Below are 21,768 nucleotides of genomic sequence, written 5' to 3' on the forward strand. Positions count from 1 at the left end.
GGCACGGGGAAGCCCCGGCCGGGCCCGCCCCCAGTGCCCCCCGGGCAATGACAACAGAAGCGGCCCCAGTGGAGTCCAGGAGATTGTTTATTGCTTTTACCAACTTTCTGAAACGTTACAAAAGATAATTTTATTCTAGCAGTAATTAAAACAACACAAAGGCTGAATCACATTAAAAACAAGTCTGAGAGTTGTGTTTTCTGTATAAACTGAATATTGATTCTACAGTTGGAATAATGTTTTCATTTGCTTTGGATTTGTTTATAAAGTAAGAAAACGTCACTGTAATTAGAAAAGCAGTCATAAAAAATTCGAACCATACAGTATGAAATCACATTTCAAATAAAGAATATTAAAATCAAAACAGCAGTTCAGCTGCAAAAGCTGAACCTGGAAGACACCTTTGCACAGGAGCATCAGCAACAACAGAAAAGAAAATACAAGTAATGTGTCTTTCCAATAAAATCATTTAGAAAAGTATCGATTTTCAAACTCATTCATTATTCCAAATAAATGTCAACAGATACTAAATTCAATATGAAAGTGTCTTTAGGCAAAGTTCAATGCCAACTACAAAGTCCTAGAAGTTTTCACTAAAAACATTATAAAATAAAATTGACAAACTTACTGAGGAATTTGCTTTATTTATAGCACTACACTTATGCTGACTCAAAGCTGTGTGCATCTACAGTCTTGAAATTTGCCATAAAATAAATTACTGTTGGTATAAACAAAGTATTTCCCACGTTTTACTGTACTTGATAATTTTGTCCTAGATGAGTAATTAAAACATTACTAATCATAAGAAAGCAAAAAGACAACTAAGCTCGCTGTGGCGCTCGCCTGGCAGATTTCATTTGTGAACTGAGAGTCCTGAACCATTCACTTTCTGATTTCCAGAACCTTTGTACAAGACAAACCCTTTAGAGCAGCGCAGGCTCTGCCACGTGACACCCATTTGGTACAGAAATATTTCACAGCCTGTCGAACCTGCCTTTGCAAAGGGCACGAATTAGGAAGTGACCGCATAAAGACAAGAGATGCAGGTGAAGCAAATGATAACTTACAGGAGAACTTGCATTAAATGAAGAAAAAACGGCCAAGATACTTGGTTGAAAAAGATCCCAAAGCCATTAGGGCTCCAAGTTCTACCCTGACGGGTTTTATGATGACAAACTTGGCAATTTGGAACATTTCACGGAACAATTATATAAAATATTATGTTATAGCTGCAAAGTTCGTCTAGGAGGAAATTGTTGTTAACTTGGGCATATGTAAACAGAATGAAAAACGTGTCACTGTAATACATACGAAAATGAGTTTTCTAGAATATAATTTAAACACAAAACTGCATTTTAAGTAATACATTTTAAATGATAATTTAAATGGAGTGGTCAAAATTAAGACCTAGATTTCATGTAAACATTAATATTTATAAATAAATTAGGAAAAAAAAAAAAAGAAAAAAGGAAAAAGAAGGAGAAAAAAAAAAAAAGAGGGACTTCCTGAGGTGGCTCTGCAGCCAGGTACACAGTAGCACTAAGCTCCATTCCAGGAAACCAAGGCATCTATAAAAAGTGCAGGGTTGGTTATTTTCCTCTAGCTATTGGAATGGAAATCCATTGGCGTAGTTTTTACAGGGCTTAAGCCCTATGAAAGAAAAAAAAAAATAAAAATCAGTGCACAGCAATTGTCACTGCTCTTTTGCATCCATTAAGGCAAAACATCTACATAAAATAAACTACATCCTTAGTTGTCTTATTTTAATACTATGTGTGACTTTAAAGCAGAGAAGGTGTAAAATGGCCACTGAATCACTTAACCATACATTAGCAACAAGGATTTATGTACTTAACACCAGAACTTCTCCTGTTCATATGGGAAGAAAGTGCAAGTATAACTATTGCCCAAGAACACTGGAACTAAAGGTCACTGTAAACTGGCTTGCCAAGTCATGGTATTTCTGGTACTGATTAAAATATCTACACAATTCAATAAATACTGTGATTAGACTTGTGGGGCTTTGGTTTTGTTTCCTTTCAATGTTACTCAAAATATATCCACCTCCTGTAATAATGATCAAAACTTCTGAAGTAGAAGCCAAATACAAGGTGTGCAGCACCATGGAACCCTGATTTCCAGCATTAAAGAGTTAGAAATCCAAGAGGCTTCTAGTAATTTTTTGGGTCTTTGGAAACTGTTGTAGGACTATGAACAGGAAGTGAAAAATACTACTGAGGACAGAAGTACTGTACTGTGGATGATGCTACATAAAATCCTCAAAATATCTCTTCCCTCCTTGATTCAGTGCAAGAGGTACTTAGTTGTCAACTACTGACATGCAGATGGATGTTGTTAGGGTTTTTTTAAAATAATGTACGAAGTTTTGAGAAACCATCTGCTGTAGTTTCATTGTTATCTCAGTTTGATCAGAGGGAAACCATGGGTTACTTTCTGAAAGAGCATGAAGTCAAACTAAGGCACGAGCTACACTACCATCTAAGAATGCAGGTCATTACACAGTATTGCTCAAACTGGTAATGCAGACCTCTCTTGCTTTGCCACTGACCTGAGCCTGTTATGACAGTTTGGATACCATTATTCATATTGCTGTACACTACGACTTTCTTTCTTTAAACTGCCTTCTGAGAATTCAGTTAAATGAAAAAAGGAAAGAAAAAAAAAGTTAAATAATTGCATTAAATTTAAAGGGAACAGTAACAGTCCATGTAATGTAAATACTATTTTAAAATGTTTCTATTTATTCCCACTGATTGCCTTATTTTTGTAATATACAGCTACCTTCTCTACAGGTGACACTTGGCTGAAGAGCACCAAAATTCCACCTCAAGTGGGATTTTCAGATAAAGTCTGCCCTCCTCCAGAATCAGCTCCTTTTGCAATCGTTGAGAATTTTATCACTTGGTCCATGGTAAAACTCCCAACTCTACCAAAAGCAGCATTAAGCAAACAGCATCTTCTAGTATTAAATGAGCACAGATTCTAATTAAAGCCATTGTAATGCATCCAGAAAGGGCTAGTGGCAATTCAGAATGTAAAGAGATACTGTTGGAAATTAAAGCCAAAAAAACTAAGGCATAAGGCAAAAGAAATTTTAAGAATGGAAACTGAGCAGGTAAGTCATCAAGATTTTCATTTATATATAAAATTCTCATTATTTCAAATATTATAATGCTAAACACTAGAACTTGAAAATGTAACTACAATAAATGCACTAACTGCATCTTTATCAGTGGAGTCCCCAAAAAATCCCATTTACTTTAATAAATGAATATTTATTTTTTCAATTCATCTTACATGATAGAAATTTATACTAATTAAAATAAATAATGTGTTTAAAAATAAGTTGGTGTGCTACCATATATGCCCTTTACAATGGAGAGGATCAGAACTGTACATACAAATACCACAAGCAATTAGTAATCCATAAAATAATACTGATCATAAACCTATTCCAGAATTGAGCTACAACTAATTTAATCAAATACACAGTAAATTAAAAAGTTTATTAACCAAGAAATATATTTGATGAAGATATGAAATACTCCAAAATCTTAAAGCTGAGCAAATCAGACACTGAAAATCTATGGGAAAAAATGTAAGCAAAAACAGGAAGAAAAGAATTCAAGAGTACTGATGTGGTAAGTACTTATAATTTCCTAGAGACCAATTGCTGCCTGTAAATCCAATTTATATTGTGTAAACATGGAGTGTCCAGAATGGCAAATACTGATCTGGGACTGTAACTGCCATTACTGCACTCATACTGCTACTGGACAATAATGAAAACTCAAGAGAATTCAGAAAACCAAAGAAAGCAGCACACCAGGGTATTTAGATACATTTTAAGGCTTAACTAACCATCTGACTTAGGGCTCTAGGCCACTCCTGTAGAGTAGGAGAGACAGAATCCAGAAAACACTAGCATGGAGTGGAGACATAAAACACAGTAGTTCTTGTCAACAGCACATTAACATTTGTTCTATGAAACCACAAAAAAAGTATACCCTGCAAAAACAAGCACTAATTGCCTGCATGGAAAACAAAACTTCTGTGGCGCACATTATAAACAGAGGTATTGCAAAATTTTAAGCAATGTGGACCAGTAATCACCAGCAAAAGCTGATGTAACTTTTATGCACATATTGATTATGGAAAATAATAAGCATTCATTACAGTCTTCCTATTTAAAAATGAAAATAAAATTTCCAATAAAATAAATAGCTGAAGTGTGATTACCACTCATCTTATTTGCTGGGAAAATCTTTGCATTATGCAAGCATATCTACAGTGCCCAAAAAATGGCAGAAATTAAATATCTGTTGCTCCTTAAACTGGAAATCACACTTCCATGGTAAAATATCCTACAGTGATATATATATACACACAAATATAAGCAATTCCCATTGTTTCCATTCTATAAAGATGTTTCAGCATCCACGTATCTCACAACAGGTGACTTTTCCACTTCTATTTCCACACTTTCTGGTTTTTCAGGGCTGTTTGAAAACAAAGAAGAAAATGTAAAGTCTGGGCCACTTTAGGAAAGGTTAAATTTCAAATGTTTTATACTTCAAAATGAAACCCGAAAGTATTTACATGAGGATGCTTTTATGATAAGGCACTTCTATTACATTTTAGTAATTGTTAAATAATATTCACAGGAGCAGTGACTTAACTTAAAAGAGAGAAAACACCAATATCTCCTTCATAAATACCATATCCAATTCCACTGCTTTTATTGATTTGAAACTGTTCTTGCAAAACTTTAAAAACAAACAAACAAATCCCCAACACAGCCTGCAAAACGGTAAAAATACTCAAAAATACATAACAAGCAATATTACTAATACATCTTTATTCCTGGGCAGGGAAACCATCTGTTCACAAGCATGAGAGGACATTTCAGTCTGTTCAAAAGGGGAAACCACACTTCCAACAACAGCAGAGGACAGTAAGAAACCTGTGTAACCTGATCTTCCATTCAAGTGAAGGAGAAGACCCAAAAGACAAGTGGCACCTGAACAATTGACACTCTTAGGGACACAGACACTGAACAGTGCTTGACTGAAGGACAATAAGGAATGTCACAAGGTAGTTGGAAGTCAGTAGAAGATGAAATGGAACAGCCTAAGAGGGAGAATGAATTTCAAAAGAGATGACACATCTGTAGAGTTGCTCTTTAAGGAAAAAAATATATTAGAAATTCATGCGAAGAGAAAAATTTTGGGTCTCCTTAGAAGATACAAATGTGCTGGGACCCCACAGTCTGTAAACTACAATAGATGGCTGAGGAAAAAAGAAAAAGCAATCTGAATCAATTCAGAAAAAGAAAATAAAAAATTGATCATCTTAAAAACACATGGTTTTTAATAAATCATGCCAAGCCACACAACATGTCATCTGGAATTATAAAAGACATGCCTCTTCGAACTGCATTAGTATTTGAATATAAATCTGAAAATAGCAGTGCTTACAGAACCATTTTTACCACAGCACTAAATGTCTGTCTGTACCACCAGATGAAGACAGTTAAGCAGAAAAACCTTAACAGAACTGAAATCAGTAATTTACTGGAAATTACTTTTGAATGACCAGTAGTGACATCTCTGAATCTCAACAGGATGCAAAGAAAGTATAGCAAACACCTCAAAACAGCAACCAATTGAGTTAAGGTTCAAGAAGTCTGCCTTTCAACATTTTCAAGATTAATGCACTATCAGATTGCCTGTTAAAAACCCAGTTTCTGGCACCAGTGGTTCTTATTTTCCATTTGCAGTTTTAGCAAGTTCCCTACCAAGATGGATTTTTTACTGTACTAAGCTCAAGGAGGGTATGTTATAGAATCAAAGGGAACTGTCTTATAGCAAAACATAATCAATAGATGGAATAATGAATGCAAGGCTAAGCACAACAAAAAACACTGCAAACTGATTAGAAGCCTGATTCACTAGTATTGCATACAATTCCATACTAACTTAACCTACTCAGGAAACAGGAAAGTGAGAGATGAAATTGTACTAAATTAGAACTGCCTGAAAACCAAATCTAAACATTTTCATTCTTCTGGAAAAAGAAATGCAGGCCTGTATCTCTTCAAGCCTTATATGCCCAATGACTACCAGATAATTCACTAGAATCATCCATAAATTGTGTAATGGGCTGCTTCTAAGAGTTTAGCAAGGAAGAAAACACCTGTTAAATAAGGAGGGTGTACTGACACACATACTCTCATCTCTTCAATTTGTCTTCTTGATGGTCTCACTCATGCGGTACTGAAGATTTTGAAATATTTTAATTAATTTATTTAATTAATATTAAATTAAATATTAATTGAAATATTTTATTTAATTAAATATGCATTTAACATTTTAAAAATGTTTAAACAACTCAGCCTAGACATTCATGGAAACGGTGCCTGCACTAATGAGTCTCTTAAGCTTTTCCTCTTACAAAACACCTCAAAGTTCTTCCTCTGTCTCTTTTACCCTTGGCTGACCTGCTGTCTGGCCAAAACTGTACTTCCATGCCTTGTTTGGAGCAATGTGTGTGGTGAATAGACAGATGGTATACAAGTGCTAGGTCACTAGTGGTGCTTCCAGCAGGACCTGAGATGGCTTGGACAGAGCCATGAACAGAGTATGCTCTCTATGGAATGCTCCAGCCTTGCACAGAGCATGAACACACCCTCCTCACCATGAATACTTTCACTGAGATGTAATTTTATACAAAACCTGACAATTCTGTATCTCTCAAATATGTCTTCTTCAGACAGAATTGGCTGAAAAGGATCAACCAATAGAAGATGCACACAATAGACAACAGGACTGCTTAGGTTTAGTTTTCTGAGGCAAAAATGCCCATTCTCCCCATTCCTACATAAAAACTGCTAAGCAACAGCGGCATGGATGATGAGCAGTTCCCAGATAAAAGTTCCTATAAATCACAAGCTTTCCAGGAATTTGGGAATATTCTGCACAAATACTCACATCTTGGCTTGTTTCCCTAGACAGATTCAGCTAGACAGGGAATAAATCAGGATAAAATAGCAGAATGATACATCACACTCAGACTTTGTTCTTTGATGGGGAGCTCACAGAGAAGAAAGGCTACTGGCCACCACAAAAGGTAAGTAAGTGTCAGCTTACAGGGAAAGTTCAGAGCACTGAGGGCTCATGATCTGTCCATGTACTTCACTGAAGTATATTTCAGTGAAGATAGCATCTGAGACAGGTTCAATTTTTAGATATTTAAAATGAGTTGAGGGAAAGCAATCCAAGCAACACACTCCCCCACAAAAACAGAACCTAGGGCAGTACAAAGCAACAATGCAAGTGCTGGACTTACCTTGCATTCTCAGTGGAATTTGTATTATTGAGCATCAAACCACTCTCATGCTTATATACATACTAGTACTTAGAAACCCTAAGCTCATTAGAGTAATAAACACTTGTCTTAAGTAAATAAATAGCAATTTTAAAATTACTATTTAAAATAATACATTAATAAAATAGCAAGAAAATAATTCCTTACAGAAACTGATAAAATCAGAGCAAAGAGGAAAAATTAAGCTCAAATTCTTCTAAAGTAAGAAGTCAGTAACTCAGATTCATAGACCACATTTTTTTTAAGATATAGTTCAATAAATACAAGTATGGCTGATAAACACATGACAATTAGTTAGAAAAGGTGTGAGTAATTATAGCTACCTCAGGTTAGCTCTGGTTACTTTGGCATTCTCAGTACTCATGGCAAGAGCCTTCCACTGTGCAGTTTTGGCCATTTCGTCTGATATGTTTACAACTGAGGGATCAGTGCTAAAGAACAAACAGACTTTCAGGTTAGTATTCAATTCCTTGCAACACTATTATACTTACTGTCACTCATCATTTACATCAGTTGTGCCTTCTTTCAATATTTACACAGCCACAAGTTGAGTTCACCTCTTAAAAGTATACTTCAACAAAAAAGACTGAAAATTTAACTAACCAGCACTACCATAACGACATAGCATCTCAAAACAGTTTTTCACCAGTAAGATATTGAGAAAACTTGAGAGGTAACCCATACCTAGGTTCAGAAAATTATTTTGCATGCCAAGAAATAATGAATTGAATCACACTGTTGTGCTAAAGCTTTCATGGATCAGTTACTTTAAGCGGCTTCTAGGAAATAATCAAGGGCAAAAGAGCAAAGGTTAATAAAATTTCAAAAATTTAAGTGAGATTTGAAACTATTAAAAATCTAGAAATTTCAATTATCTTGACAGATAAGTTTTGCTTTTTTTTCTAAAAAGCCTAATTAGATATGTTGTAAGGTTATTTTGTCAGACCACCCCCCTCTCAAGTGTTGCAGAAGATAAGTTTACCTTCACAGATGTAACGATTTTAAAGCCTATTTCCACTTTTGTTCTCCACACAGTTCTATGTGAAGCAGACTCAGGTGCTGCCTGTAGGTCTGCTTTCTGTTCTGTTCCACATTTAAGCTTCAGAATCTATCCCAGGTCATCTCTAAGTTTTTCAAATGGCAGAAAAAAACTTTCAAAGCCATTCTTCCTCAGGGATCCCACAAGACATATAAGGCAGCAGAATACATACAAAACATACATACACACACAGGTGATGAAGCCTCACCTCTACTGTGAGAACAATTAGCAACTCAAATGTTTTTTTAAAAAGCTTTTTAGCATTTTCATTTGAGTTGCTTAAGTCTGATTAAGCCTGCTCTGAGAACAGACAGCAGCACTCAGCAGAAATATCTGTCTAATCCAAATTTCTGTCTGTTTCCAACTCTCATCAGGGCATACCTGGTACTACCCTAGATCCACAGGAAGGCAAATTTTTAACCTAGGAACCCTTAGTATTAGAGACAAAAATAAAACCTGTAAGCTTTTCATCTGTCACATCTTACACTTCTGTTGGAACAGCTGAGAACACCTGACCACTCAGCTAAATACAACGCCAGTAATGGAGACACCAACTGAGGCAAAATGCCTATCAAAGGTGAAAGAATTTCCATGACTGAAATTCCAGTACCTCCTTTTCTGGAAGAGAATCTGTTTGTATATTTATGTTCAGAAAATAACATTTTAAAGTAAAAATGGTTGCCTGTACAATGGGTTTTTTGTACTACAGAGATTATGACTTTAACTTTTGCTTAGGTAAACCAAATAATTACACACTTGGATTTCTTCTGCAAAACCCAAGTGGCTGGCAAACACATGGCTCAACTGATGCTATTAGTTGCTTAATGCTCAGTATTTCATGCACAGTAGCACACAAATATTCCATCAAAACTGACCAAGGATGCTTCTTCACCTTTAGTACAGCTGGTCGAAATTGAGTCATCTGATCTGTTCAAGATGGTCATGTAAATTTATAATTAAGATGCAGTTTTAAAGAACAATGCAGTATAAAAATACTAATGTAGCACCATGAGATATATATTCCTATTTCCTAATCATGGCTAAGTTACCAGCTTGGGGAAAAATTATTTCAACTCATACACAACCAACTTAATATAAAGAAAATTTTGGGCTCTGATAAAAGAATTTTTAAACAGACACATTTTATACCTGTATTTCAGGGTTTTTACAGGAAAATCTATATTTGCTTCTCCATATGCAAGGTGTACACTGTCATGGTCTGAAAACATTCTCTCTGCTTCCTGTAAATTCCAAGTAAGAAGATTGTAAAATTACTCACATAGCAGAAACCACAGTAGTATCTCAATTTATTCAGTTATCATCTCAACTTATTCAAGTTATAAGACAGGTATTCCATAGGGGTAAAAGGCACTTCTGTGTAGATACCACGGTTGAATGCAGGAGACAGAGATTACGACCTTTCCTCCTTGAAGCGTCTTATTAAGGGAGGGGACATGGGAGACTGGGGAAGGAGGGTGTTACAAGCTTTGCAAGGAATTCATCTAGATGGTGCACAGAAAGGCAGGACTTTCATGGATAAGTTCCAGAAGCTATATTACTGTATTTTTGGTAACTAGTAGTTGCACTAAATGACAGCTCCATAAACACACATGAGCAAAATGTCCCTGATATTATGAACACTTTTGTGACTAATTTAAGCAGAATAAAGAAATCCTACTCCACCACTTCCCTCTCCCTCTCCTTTCTCTCCATTTTCTTTCCTTCTAATCTGATGAAAGACCAAAAACCCAACATTTTTGTGCTAACAACTGCTTCTTTCCACTTTGCTTGAAAATTTTGATCACAAATAAAAATCATAGTTTGTAATAGCATAATTGAAACACAGACTTAATTCCTTAATCAGCAGCAACTGTTCCTCTAGTAAAGAATTTAATTTCTTAAGTAAGTGAAGAATTTCAAAATATGTATCTGGTATATAAGGTCATATGCTCAGGTCACATAGTATTTTTTTAAATTGCATTAGGTATTTCCTAGAAATTTACAACATGCTCAGTTTGATTGTTTTCACTCTTACTTCTTTCTCTTTTATCTTTTCATCATCTTCTGTCTTCTTTTTACTTTCTGGCATAAGATCATCAAGCCAGCTAAGATCTTTTTTGGTGAAACACAAATCCATGAGCTTGCGAACGAATACTAATGCTAGAACCTAAAGGGAACCACAGAAAAAATACTTTATATATTATACTATTCAAATGAACAAAAATGCACACACACTTTCAGAATACTCAGCATCTGTAACTGAAGCCCTTTTTTCTAGTACTAGATTTCACCTTACCCCAAAGGTAAATAATTTCCACTTTCAGTAGCTATTCACAACTGAATTGCTTTTTAGGAAATGAGAAGTCTCTGTGTTTCAAAAGTGAACAGCTTGTACTACAGGGGCTTTTTGTTTCTTTCCCACTTCCTTCTTTCTTAAAGGCAGCAAGCATCTTCTGAAGAGACTCTGAATAATACATGTAGTCTTGTATAAAAATTATTAACTGGCAAACCAGAAAACTTACCATCATAGGGAAAACAACAGCAGCTGCAGAGGCTTTGATCACCCACAAGAGAACTAGACAAGTGAGCTGAACAACTGTAAAGATATGGACCTTCCACAGTGGCACATAACGTAGATAAATCAGGTCAGGTTGATGTTTGGCAGGCATTCCAAACAGTTTTATACGGTCAAAAAACTGCATGGGAAAATAAAAGCATTCTTCAGTTAATTATGTTTTGCCTCTCCAGAAGAAAATTAATGTTCACAGGAGACTACAGAAATGTAAAATAATCCCAAATTAAATACTAATGAAAGGCAGTGAACATTCAAGGGGGTGGAACTGTGGGCTATTTTGCAGGGGTCAGCAATGCCCGCCCCCCCCCCCCCCAATAATCAAAAATTCCAGAATATTTCAGAAAATTTGTTTCTTAACTACGCTATTGAAAGAATAAATAAAAAAGAACTGACAAGTGAAGACATAATATTGTAAGAACAAATACTTGAACATGACACTCAGGAAATTATCCTATATGCTATTCAGAAAATATGGAACAACTTTATTGTGGCTCACATAATGCAGGGTGTTACAGCTTCCTTTTCATTCAGTGTTAAACAAAAGTGAACTGCTTGTTAAAAATCAGACTTTACCTGAATCCCTTTTAATGAAGATACTCCCATGTAAAGAAAGACACCATACAAAACTGGCATTGGAATAAACTAGGGGGGAAAAAACACCCACAGTTAAAAGTGGAATCAACATGACATAAGAGAGCAGTCCATATGAGTGAAAGGCACAGACCAAGTTATTTTTTACTTTATATTTTACTTAAGTGAAATCTGAAGACCTTTATTTAAAAGAATACATATGTATCATTGAGCAGCAAAAGAAATCTAGAACTAACAAGGTTGTCATCAGGATAAAAAAGCAGTTCTGCCTTGACTGCTCACTCACTCAATTTTCTAGGTTGCAAGAAAAATTTCTATTCATGCTAAATATACTGCTTTATGCTGCTGTTTGACAGGAACTGTATCAAGACTACTGTAATCTGTACAACTTCATTAAATTGCCACATTAAGTTTTATTTCTGAACACCTGGAACAGACAATACAAAAACCTCACCATACCTACTGAGCTATGAAAATCTGCTAATTATTCAGAACTAAGTTTTGCTTCAGTAAGAAGACCAATTTAAAGCTTATTAAAATAATATTTCTAATAATTTAAATTGTAATATATAATAGCTTATATAATTTTATATAGTGTGATTTTCTATTTTGATATAACTTAAAGCTTACTAAGATAACAAAGTTGTCCACTGATTTCAGTGGCACTTGCATCAACCCTCTGCAGCGAAGCCTTCTTTGCTCCTGAATTCATTAAGCTTCCAAGTAAAGGACACCAAGATACAACATGAAATTTTAATAAAAACTGCTGCTATCAAGACTGAACAAAACTCTTTATTTAAACAGTGTGAAATAAAACTAGGCCTTAGGGATTCATGATGTATGTGTATGTGTGGCTAATGTCTTCACTGTAAGTTGTGTAATTTGATATAGTGTCTTCTATTGCATTAAATCTGTATAAATCCACACATGGAACAAAAGCACAACTGTCAGATGCAAGGCTTTGTTCTCCTTACTTCTTTTAAACAATAACAGTCATTCACACTGAAAAAGAAAAGCATTTCTTAAAAGCAAAGAGTTATAATTTCATTCCTATTACCCTGGGCCCATAAACCAAAAAGTATTCATTTCTATGAATAAAAAGTTAAAATATGGATTTAAAACACTTTGCTTCAGCAACCACCACTTTTAGTTTTCTCTTTTGAGCAATAATAAAACTACTTCAGTGTTTCTGCTTTTGATTCTGATTGTTCACATTATACAGCTGAGCTCTTGGTAACTTTAATGAGAGACTGTCAAATCTGAATTTTTTTTTAGTAACTGCAATGGTCTTATTTTTTACGGACCTTTACATTCTTTAATAGATATACAAATGGTCAACTATTTAAAATTTATAATACATAACTACTTATTAAACTATAGCTGCATGTTTACAGGATTATTCTTTCCCATTATCTAAATTTGAGAAGCTGCATTTCTTAAGAAATTACTTGACATCTTTCTTTGTTTATACAGACTTTTACAAAGCTCTTTAAAAATACCAGCAGTTACGCAGTTATCTGCATTTCTGACAACAAAAAAGATAATTCTTTCATTTCTCCTTTTAACTACTGGATTTGAAATAACAAAGTAGAAGTTGAACAGATTTTAGTAAATCTGAGCGAAATCCAACTGAATTTTCTTCCAATAGTCATTGAAAGGTCACTAGGGATATAAATTAGGAGATAAAGTGTAATCTGATGCTACAACACAACTGCAAAGTCACCATTATAGTGTGATCGTGTATAAAATAATCTTGACACTCTAAGAATCAAATTAAGTTTAGTAAGCTGAAGAACAAGAAGTGAAAAATGGAATTTCTCCCTTTTAAAGCAATGTTTCTGCTCCTTCTGCTACACTACATTACTTCTGCTCAAGTAGCTTTACTTCTTTATCACACTCCTTTTCTCTCTCCATTTAAGCACTTACATAAAAACTGCAGTTTTTAGGTAACATGAACTGGAAAAACTAAAAAAATGTTGGCAAGAAAAATCAAGTAACACAGGAAAATTCACTACTCACTACATTCCTAGCTTTCTCAGATTTCATTTTCTTGCATCCTTCCATAGTGTTTCTATTCAACTAACATCTGTTGCTAAAAAAGCAATTTGAGAATGAGTCCATTCTCAAAATGGACTTAAAATAAAAGAACTTTCTCACATTATGAAATGCTAAATCACAACATCAATAGCACAAAGAAAATATTTTGGAAAAACTCTCTTTTACCTTTAACACAGAGGTCATGGACACTGACGTCCCCATCAGCACAAAAATCATCAATCCTGTCACTCGCTGCTCCCGGATTCCCAAAAACTTTGGTCGTTCTCCTGGTGCTGAGCATTGAGATTCAACTTTCAGGCTGTTAACATGACTTATAGACAGGACAGTTGCAGCAACAAACCACGGTAAGCCCATGATAGAACATACTCCCAACATAATACCAACCATGAGCAGATCAAGATGATAACCACAGCCTTTCTGTAAAATTAAGCAAACAAATAACTTGAAAAACTTTCTATTTATATGATCATACTTCTAACTCAGCAGGTGAATACAACTGCAAAAGTCAGATACTTTGAGAGTATCCACAAAATTATGTTTGTTCTTGATTAGTCAATTTATATTTAGCAGCTGATGGTAATTTCACAAATTTGCAGAATGAATCTGATTTTAAGTAACTTACACAACATTAGACTTCCATAAAAAGGACTTTTACCTTCAGTTTATGCTCTTTCCTGTTTATAATAACAGCTGTTATTTGTTGATCCATGAAAATGAGAATGGTACAGAGTAAAGCAGGAAGAGCAGCAACCAAGAGTGTCCACCAAGGATTGTGTCCAAGAGGATCTATGAACCATCCTCGATCTTTTCGGGTGGGCTGAAAAAAGGACACCAACTCGTCAACAAGGAGAATTAAATGACTAAAATAGAATGCAGATTTTATCATTACAAACAGTTTCAACGACCAACAGAGCAGTTCCTTTAAGTATATATTTAGGTTGTCTTCCCATGGCTTTGACCAAAAGACTGATTTAGTTGTTACAGGTGAACATGGCATTTATATGGGAAAAATCAAAACAAATCCATTTGATTCCTTCATTTTGTACATTTACACAAAAGAATCCTTTCTTTTCAGTAATAATATAAAACATAAATTTTTCTGTCAGATGAGACATACGTCCAAAACAGAAAAGAGAAACTACTTGATCAACCACATTGTAATCAAAAAAGAGAAACTTCTGTTTCTGTACGATTTGATTGTTCTACTGTTCATAAAACTTCAATCATTTTAAAAGTTATGTTTTTCAAAAGGTTTTGTTTCTTACCTCAAACTTCTCTGGAACAAGAAGCTTAGGAGAAGGTACTCCTACAAGATAGTCAATCACAACCATGGTTACTATGGTCAGAAATACTGCAAAGTCGCTGATGGTGGAACGTACCTATAAAGAAAAGACTTGTGTTAAGTCTTGCTTTTTCAACGTTATAATTTCCACATGTAGGAAGATGATTTTCTCCTCTACAAAAAGTGAGGTTTATTTATATTATACTACCACTGAACATTATCTACTTTTTCTTGTTACTTTCAAATTCAAGCTGCCTGCCAGCACAGTATGAAGTTGCAGAAGACAAGTATTCCATACAGCTGTTCAGTCATTTAAAAGTGGACTACTGCAAGAGGCAAATTACTTTAAACAACTCCGCAATCTTCCTTCTCCTCTCAATCCCATTAGGAGGCTCAGCCATCACAGCTAGTTCCTGGTACCTTAGGTCAGTAATATTCATACTTCAATGTTTTAATCAATAGGAGGCGGATAATTTGCAATACATTCATATTATCAAAGATAACTTTATTAAACATTAGGAAGACATTACAGGGATGAGGGAGTTGAGGTTTATGGCAGATCTAACCATTTCATTTTGCCTAGCAGAAGTTACATAAATCAATCTCAAAAGAAGCATCACATTAACATCTATTAGAAATAGCAATCCCCTGAGGAACCACTCTAAACCCAATAGACATCAGTGGTTTGGGGAAAGTAATTAATTGCTTTGTATGGCTACGTGAGGAAAAGAGTCACAATATTGTCTCTACTAATGATGCCTGGCAATACTGATTAATGTGAGGAGATGGACTGCTTAGATCTTTCAAAGTTTAGAATATCTTGTTGTAATTCTACAAAAATACAGAATAAACACCGAATTTTTGCAGATTATTTCTTTCCTCAAATGTCCTAAACTTTGTAATTATTAGCTGAATTTTGGGTTTTCATTTCCTTTCCTGTCTTAAAAGAAATTTCTCAAAACAGAATTCAACTCCATTAACTTATATCAAGGTGTATATATTACAAGGTAACAATAGTCTAGTCTCTAATCAGAATTACCTTAGTTGGGAAATAGCGTTTGGTCTTGAATTTCTTAAGGAAAGAGGAGAGGAAAAATGTTGCAAAAAATAGTATGACAGACCAGAAAAGAACATCTGGAATATATGGTCCATGATGGCCACAAGCTGATCCACGAAACACACCATGATATTCTAAACATTCCTGCAAAGAGAAAAACTCTTCATAAGTCTGTTTTATTAATTCAGTACATTCAACTAAGCTTCCAACTTTTCTATATAAAACACATTTGAGAAATTCCATAATTCCATCAAGGGTTTCTTTCCTTCATGACTACCTCACCCTGGAAAAGCCAGACGTGTGCTGTCTGTTCCAGAAAAGCCACAGTAGCCAACACTGATTATTTCAGGATGCCAAAAATGCTGGGAGATGTCCAAGAAGAAACAATTTCTTAACAGTCACATTACTTCTATTCTGTTTTTCAATGAAGGAAAAGCAGAATATCCAACATCAACTTTAGCTAACAAACATAAAAAAGGATCTCCTCAGTTTCTCCTATCTCTTTGACTTTGTTTTGCTCAGTTAAGGGAAAAAACAGTCTTATAAAATAAGATTACCCAAACCATAAGAAAACATTACTAGCAAAGTAGGAAAGCATCGTAAATAACGGATTTAAATTAAAAAAAAAATCAGATGACAGCTATCCAAAAGACTTACTAAAATGCAAAGCAAAAAGTTCAAGTAGACACATGGAATACAAGGAAAACACAAGTCAATAATTCAAGTAGCTGGAAGCAGCACTGCACTAGCCTAATTTATCAGTTAATTAATTGAAAATTTATCTTATGGCACAAGTTTTCCCTTTTCACAATCTACCTTGCTTATACGATAACACCAAATCCCAGGTCAGTTCTGTCTCTCGGGTGAGACTAAAGATGCTTTAGAGGTAAAGGCATATAGATGAAAAGGCATATAAAATAAGTAATAAATAAAAAGGAAATATAAAAACTAAGTTCAAAAGAAACTGTCATCCTAAGTGATTATACTAAATTAGGAGCCATAGGTAGCACACAGAAAAAAGTCCTGTTACAAGTCAGGTAAAGCACTGTGGTTTTACGTGGTATTTCTGCAGTGCAAAAGAGGTGCTTCAGTGTGAATGTCTATGCTCAGACACAAGGGGAGCCCATACACAGATATCCACTGCTGTTCTAGACAGCCTCAGATGGCCAACCTAACAAATGTAACAAAACCAGTAACAAATCCAAATCATTCAAGAGCGGGTGGGAATCAGATGCCAGTGCAAGCAAAGTGGCTGCACACAGCTGCATTTATTCCACTGCACACTGCCCAAGAAACTACTTATCAGCAAAAGTGTTTCTTTCTAAAAGCTTTCCAGAGCACTTGCACATGGTAACTTTCCTCCTCTTCACCTACACACAAAATTAGATATTGGTATAAAATATCCAATTCATAAGTTAATACCTTGGAGCCCATTGTAAATAATTGTTTTTCATTTCAAATAATTATTTCTTCCAATCAATATTTAGGTATTTGTGACATGTGTTTACTGCCACACTTCAAATACAAATTCCATCACCATGTCATATTAAAAATATTTCTTTCAGGAACTGGAAGAAAGCAAACTCCTGCTTATTCACCTCATCATGTTCCCTTACAGGAAGATTACTGTAGTGCCTAAAAGCATTAAGGTGGCTACCTCAAGTAGACTTATATTAGCATTTACTGCTCTGGACTCACTCATCTAGTCCTCTACACTGACTGTGGAAAGCCTTATGGAAGAAATTAAGAGAGTTGAAAAATACAGTTTTAAGGAAAACAGTGCGGGTTCAGTTAAAAAAAGAAATCAGATGAAAAAATGTAATAAACACTAGTACTGTGTAGGTGTTTATATTTTATTCATATGCACATATACACACACAGATACATACATATAGCTTCCAGATACTCACAGAAACAGTAAGATTATTCCATGCTATGTCTTCACGAGACTTATTGATAGTCCTCCACATATGCAATGTGTCATTGCTTGGTTTCTCAGGCTCAGAACACACACATCTGAAGGGAAGAAGAAAAGTTTACATGCCTTTAAGCTGTATGTGCCAAAACGCAGCAATCTGAAGTAAATTCAAAAATCCTGAAGAGTTTAAACCAGAGTTTATCCCAAACTTCTATGGAAGAAACAGAGTACAAGGCTTTTCCTTACCTGATCCAGGACTATTGAGAGGGTGGGGGAAATGAAGAATCAGGTCACCCTCAAGAAAGACACCATATTTGAGTATGTTGTCAGCTAACTGAAGATATAAATGCTTACAGTGCTCAGCTTTAAAGCAACTGTATACAAAATTTTTAGCAATATTTTTTTAGAAGTAAAAATCCCCCTCCCTATTGCAGCATTTTGCAAACTCACACTGCAGAATCCTTTCTGTCAGACAGGTTGACAGAAGTACACATCATATTAAAAAAAAAAACCAAAACATAATGGACTGAATATGGATTTAATGGGATGTTTTCAAATAAAGCTATTCAAGTACACCAACTGGTAAGCTTAACACATAAAAATTTGTGTAGAAGAGGGGAAAGAGTTAGTAAGCAAGAAGTAAGTCTCCTTTTTCTATGAGATTCACTAAACACACTGAAAAAAAAACCCCAATGAACCATGGAAGGGAAAATCTGCATCCTGGTGGTGTGAGGGTAAAGAAAGAAGAGACATTACATGTGCATGGGCAAAAAGAACATAGATTTGTATAGCACAATATTTGGGGAATTTCGAAAATACTGAGTAAACAAATTATCTTTTGCTAACTGAATTCTAAACTAACAGAAACAGGAAATAGGAAAGGAGTGGAAAGCAGTAGCTCCTACAAAGCAGTTGCCAACACAGAGTCATCAGCAGAGAAAGGAATTGCAACAATAAGCATGATGAGACAAATCATAATTAGTTGTTGGTCAAAGCAGCAACATAAAAAAGCATGCTGAAGGAAGACTTGACAAATTTCTCAACAAAGACAATGAAGATAAAGTATGCCACCAACTAGATAAGTAGAAATGCAGGAAAAGAAAGGAAAAACCCACACCCAGAAAAATGTAAGAGTATTTGAGATTGTTTTGTGGCTCAATTAACTGAACATGCTTGTTCTGCACCCTTTTCCCCACTGGGGGTTACAGAGTGGGGAGAAAAGGAAAGGGAAAGGAGGAAGAAAACAATTGTGAACAGCTGGATCTCCTACAGCTTTGTAAGAGAAAAAATGCAGGGCAAACCCATGCTGAACACTGTGGCATGTCCCAAAAACCACAGAGCTAAAGCAAATTAAAATCCCACCTTCCCATCTCCACCCTCATGGCCTGCCTGTGGCAAAACACAGTCAGGTGGCAAGCGCCCAAAGCCCTACAGAACAGTTTCTGCCAGATCAGCGGATTGAACATGCCCATGCAGAAGTCCAGTGAGGACCCAGAGCCACTGAAACAGAAGGATGAGCAGCCAGTAGGAAGGGAAAAATAAGTGAGTGTCCTCCCACAGCCCACTCCTGGCAATGTGGCCTGGTCTTAACAGCGGCTAAGACAGGAAAGTGAGTGTAAATGTCAAGTGTGAACGGAACACAAGAAGCAGCCTGGCAGGGTGTTTGCCCTTTCCCCCTGGAAGAAAGTCCTGAAGAAGCACTGAATGATTGTAAAAGTGAGCAGAGATCTTGGAGGGGAAACACAGTAGTCCAAACCAGTTTTGACACTGCTAGAAGTCACCCTGTGTGCAAAGGGATCACTGCCCTGGCCAAGCAGAGCAGCAGCCCAGCAGGACAGAGAGTATTCTGCTCTCCAACTAGAGAATGACTGCCCCAGTGCAACAAGCAGGGACTCTCACCCCACGTGCATGGATGTGACCTTGTTAGGGGTCCCTCACCCACACTGCGACCACACAGGTACACCTGAAGTTGGAAGATGCACATCTCCAACAGGAGGGGAGCACTAACATTTAAATTATTTCATTTAAACTATGAGAAATGAGCAGTTTTCTCTGAGCAACAGTAAGCTGTATCTTCATCTGGCATGTGTGAGCTGCTAACCCAAGTCATCCTATTTCATGGAACTATAATTCCTAGAAGTAGCAAGCAGAAGTCCTGTTCTGACCTTTAGGAAAGCTGTATTAAAGCAGGCTTTGTCACAACCCCTTATCCCTTTCAACCACCCATTGCTAACACAGAAAATTCAATTTCACAGCATCCTGAATAGAATTGTTTTGATGTTTTTCATGCCCACACCAACCCTAGCATTCCTCCTACCCTTCCTGGAAGCGGCACCCACTGCCATTTAGTAAACAATATGTCCCTCTATATATCCCTATTTATTTCACTAACAGATAGTAACTTGGTACTTACGAATATGAAGTCAGTTTATTCAAATCATTGTGCATATTGAAGGGATACACTTCTCCCAAATGGACAAGCTTTTCCAATGCCTCATAAATAAATATGATACATATGAGTGCTGCAAAAGCTTCCTCAGTAAATCGAGTGATGTAGCACACGAGGCTGCTGGCATCTGTGGCAACAAGCACGATGCACAGAAATGAAGTCCACAGACCAATGCTAGCTCGCAGGGAGAGATAGGAAAGACCATAATCCCTGTGTGAAGAAAGAAATAAAAAGCATTAACTGAGTCAAAACCCACCTGTATTACATTCTACTTGAAAAGACACTGAGATCAAGCTTTATAGGCTTTCAGCACTTTTCTCATGCTTGATATTAGCTCTGAAGGAAGCAAAAATTTTTTTGTCTCATCTCCCACCAAAGCAAAGCAACACTGCAAGATGTTTCTAGGACTGACAATCACACTACCGAGCTTGGGAAGCATCATGGGGATGGGTCTCTCCAGAGCTACCCAGATGGTTTATCCTAGAGGGTAGATCCATCTCTGCTTACCCCTGCAGAAGCAAAGCCAACAGCTTCACACAGTCAGAATATAACTTTCATTTGAGTCCTTGCCACTTCTTATCACTGATATTCTCATTCAGGTTTGCCAGTGCCTCACAGCTTTACCAGATAATATCTATTTCTCAGTCTCTTGCCACTGTATTCACCTTCATGGACATACACATTTACTGGACATCTGCTTTCAATCACTGCTATTGTAACAGGCTAGAATGTTAAAAAAGTGCATTAAGTCAATAGAAACATCACTTACCTGCAAAATTGAAATAATATTTTTTCAAATACTAGAACTGGTCCTGTGCTTCCCAAGATAGTAAGAGGTTGCCCAGCAAAGAGAGAATAGGCAATCCCAGTTAATGAGGCTCCAAAGAGAGACTCTATTGCACTCTGTTTGGGGGGAAAAAAAATGCTGTAACTTTGCTGTCTTTCAGGTTAGCATTTAGCATCATATCTTCATAAATACAACTTTAAGATGCACTAACTTAGAAACAAGACAAGATGCAAACACATTGCAATCAATATCCATGTTTGAGACAAGAATAACTTAACACTGTTTTGCAGTAACAATACCATGGACAAGATTTTGAAAACTTCACCCTTGAGAAACATAAAGCCATCCAAAACCATGAGAACAAGTTACTAGTCCTGCCAGCTCTGAAGGAAAAGCATAGCAACAATTATAAAAATTTACAAAAAAAACAAAAAAAAAAAAGAAAAACTAATCTGAAACAAAAAAAAAACCAAACAAACAAAAAAGAAAATAGTTACTCAACATGTTGATTACAGAAAAATTAATGGTCTCTGTAAAGAAAACATATCTGTATTGCACCATACCTACAGTGTGCTGTATCAAACCTGCATCAGTCAACCAAGCAT

The 21,768-nt window shown here is 35.9% G+C and overlaps 1 protein-coding gene across 18 annotated transcripts in view; it reads right to left on the reverse strand.

Annotated features, from left to right (window-relative positions):
• Nucleotides 1–69: 69 nt before the first annotated feature.
• Nucleotides 70–21,768, reverse strand: part of SLC4A7 (solute carrier family 4 member 7) — a 93,437-nt gene continuing 71,738 nt past the window's right edge. For 11 of the 18 annotated variants that reach the window (XM_074538848.1, XM_074538833.1, XM_074538786.1 and 8 more), the window contains 13 exons: nt 21,146–21,279; nt 20,341–20,586; nt 17,920–18,025; nt 15,992–16,153; nt 14,936–15,049; nt 14,326–14,487; nt 13,836–14,087; nt 11,595–11,663; nt 10,969–11,142; nt 10,482–10,613; nt 9,596–9,687; nt 7,731–7,838; nt 70–4,520 (listed from right to left, as the gene is read on the reverse strand). In XM_074538848.1, coding sequence (XP_074394949.1) covers nt 4,439–4,520; nt 7,731–7,838; nt 9,596–9,687; nt 10,482–10,613; nt 10,969–11,142; nt 11,595–11,663; nt 13,836–14,087; nt 14,326–14,487; nt 14,936–15,049; nt 15,992–16,153; nt 17,920–18,025; nt 20,341–20,586; nt 21,146–21,279 — 1,833 coding nt within the window. In that variant the 3' untranslated portion in view covers nt 70–4,438. Of the gene's footprint in view, nt 4,521–7,730; nt 7,839–9,321; nt 9,374–9,595; nt 9,688–10,481; nt 10,614–10,968; nt 11,143–11,594; nt 11,664–13,835; nt 14,088–14,325; nt 14,488–14,935; nt 15,050–15,991; nt 16,154–17,919; nt 18,026–20,340; nt 20,587–21,145; nt 21,280–21,768 lie in introns of those variants that run through there. The other 7 variants (XM_074538822.1, XM_074538855.1, XM_074538813.1 and 4 more) reach the window with 4 other exon arrangements.

Source organism: Zonotrichia albicollis, chromosome 1 (genome assembly GCF_047830755.1).
Source record: "Zonotrichia albicollis isolate bZonAlb1 chromosome 1, bZonAlb1.hap1, whole genome shotgun sequence".
In the NCBI taxonomy this organism is placed as follows: domain Eukaryota; kingdom Metazoa; phylum Chordata; class Aves; order Passeriformes; family Passerellidae; genus Zonotrichia; species Zonotrichia albicollis.